This window comes from Trichechus manatus, unplaced genomic scaffold (assembly GCF_000243295.1).
Source record: "Trichechus manatus latirostris isolate Lorelei unplaced genomic scaffold, TriManLat1.0 scaffold00258, whole genome shotgun sequence".
Lineage (NCBI taxonomy): Eukaryota > Metazoa > Chordata > Mammalia > Sirenia > Trichechidae > Trichechus > Trichechus manatus.
This window is the reverse complement of record NW_004444194.1, coordinates 749,176-750,824: the sequence shown is the minus strand read 5'-3', so window position 1 is coordinate 750,824 and position 1,649 is coordinate 749,176. Positions and strand designations below refer to the sequence as shown.

The 1,649-nt window shown below is 57.5% G+C and overlaps 1 protein-coding gene across 1 annotated transcript in view; it reads right to left on the bottom strand.

Annotated features, from left to right (window-relative positions):
- The window catches only part of PALM3 (paralemmin 3), a 6,090-nt gene extending 5,046 nt beyond the window's left edge, over nucleotides 1-1,044 (bottom strand). Inside the window, exon 1 of the mRNA XM_012559526.1 lies at nucleotides 1,000-1,044. Within this exon, the coding sequence (XP_012414980.1) occupies nucleotides 1,000-1,044 (45 nt within the window). The remainder of the gene's footprint in view (nucleotides 1-999) is intronic.
- Between the last annotated feature and the right edge of the window lie 605 nt (nucleotides 1,045-1,649).

The following is a 1,649-nucleotide window of genomic DNA, read 5'->3' as shown; positions in this document are numbered from 1 at the left end:
GCGCCGGCCGCGCCCGAGATGCTGCGGAGGCCGCGCCCGCGCGCAAGGAGAGTCTGTGCTTGGAGGCCTTGGGATGAGAAGTCGCGGGGAGGGGGGTCAGAGTTGCGGGGATCAGATATGGGGTCACAGAGATGGAGGCTAATGAGATGAAGCGAGTCAGAGACGGGGGTTAAAGATGGGGGTGCAGGGATGGGGTCCAGAGAGAGCGATGTCCAGATGGGGTCCAGAGAGTCAGGGTGCAGAGTTGGGGTCCAGAAAGATGGGCGGCGCAGAGATGGGGGCTCTCAGTGAGATGGAGGTTAGTGAGATGGGGCGGGTCAGAGATAAGGGTGCAACGGTTGGGGTCCAGAGAGATGAGGGTCCAGAGAGAAAGAGTGCAGGGTTGGGGGGTTAGAAAGATGAGGCTTAATGAGATGGGAGTCAGAGAGAGGGGTGCAGCAGTCGGAGTCCAGAGAGATGGAGACCACAGAGATGGGGGTGCAGAGATCGGGGTCTAGATATGAGGTCAGAAATAGGGGGGCTAATGAGATGGGGGACAGAGACATGGGGGTGCAGAGATGGGACCGTCCAAGAGATGAAGGTCAGAGGAACGGGGTGAGGTGGGGAACAACACGTAGGATCAGAAAGATGGGGGTCAGAGATGGAGGTCTGTGAGAAAGGAGCCCAAAGACGGGGTCCAGAGTAGCAAGTTTGAGAGCTAGGGGTCTGATAAACGGGGTGGATCACAGCGATGGAGTATTTGGGAGGCTGGGGTTCAGGAGTGGGGTGGTGTAGGTTCTGTGAGTGCAGGTTCCGCGGCCCTGCCTTTCTGAGGGTGGGGAGGTCAGGACGGGCCAGGTGGTGGTGACCAGAAAGAGAAACTCAGGGGCAAGAGACCTGAGGATTTGGGTGGGGTGGCCGGGCACTGCTCCCGGGGAGGAGGGGAAGCGAGGATGGGGGTGGAGCAAGGTTAGGGGTGCCCGGGGTGCGGGGCGTGTTCACTGGGAGAGTTTCACTTACCGCGATGACCTCTAGCCGCTGCCGGTAGAGGGAGCTCTCGGCCATGGGCCTGTTGGGAGAGGGCCCAGGCTATTGAAGGGAGGGGAGTCCCAGAGCCTCCACCCCTCAGCAAGGCGGGCCCCTTGAACGCCTCCCTGCCCCCACTGCCAAGATGCCTGAGCTGCTTGGAAACCGACCAAATCCAGGCTCTTTGCCTGTTTCCGCTCTGCACCCGGAGGAGTCAGGCCGAAGGAAAGGGTCCTATGAGGGGGAGCCAGCAGATACCATTAAAGGCTGAGTTACAGCCCTTCTACTCCTAACATCACCCCTCTGAGCCTCAGTGTCCTCATCTGTAGAATGGACCAGAATAGCTTGACCCCCATACCTCTTAGGGCTCTGGTAAAGAAGTATCTAAACAGGGAAAGGCTTAGGACATAGTGCTCCAAAAATAGTTGTTGTTAGGTGCCCTCAAGTTGGTTCCAACTCATAGTGACCCTGTGTACAACAGAACGAAACATTGCTTGGTCCTGCGCCATCCTCCCAATCATTGTTAAGCTTGAGCCCATTGTTGCAGCCACTGTGTCAATCCATCTCATTGAGGGTCTTCCTCTTTTTTGCTGACCCTGTGCTTTACCAAGCATTATGTCCTTCTCCAAGGACTGATCCCTCCT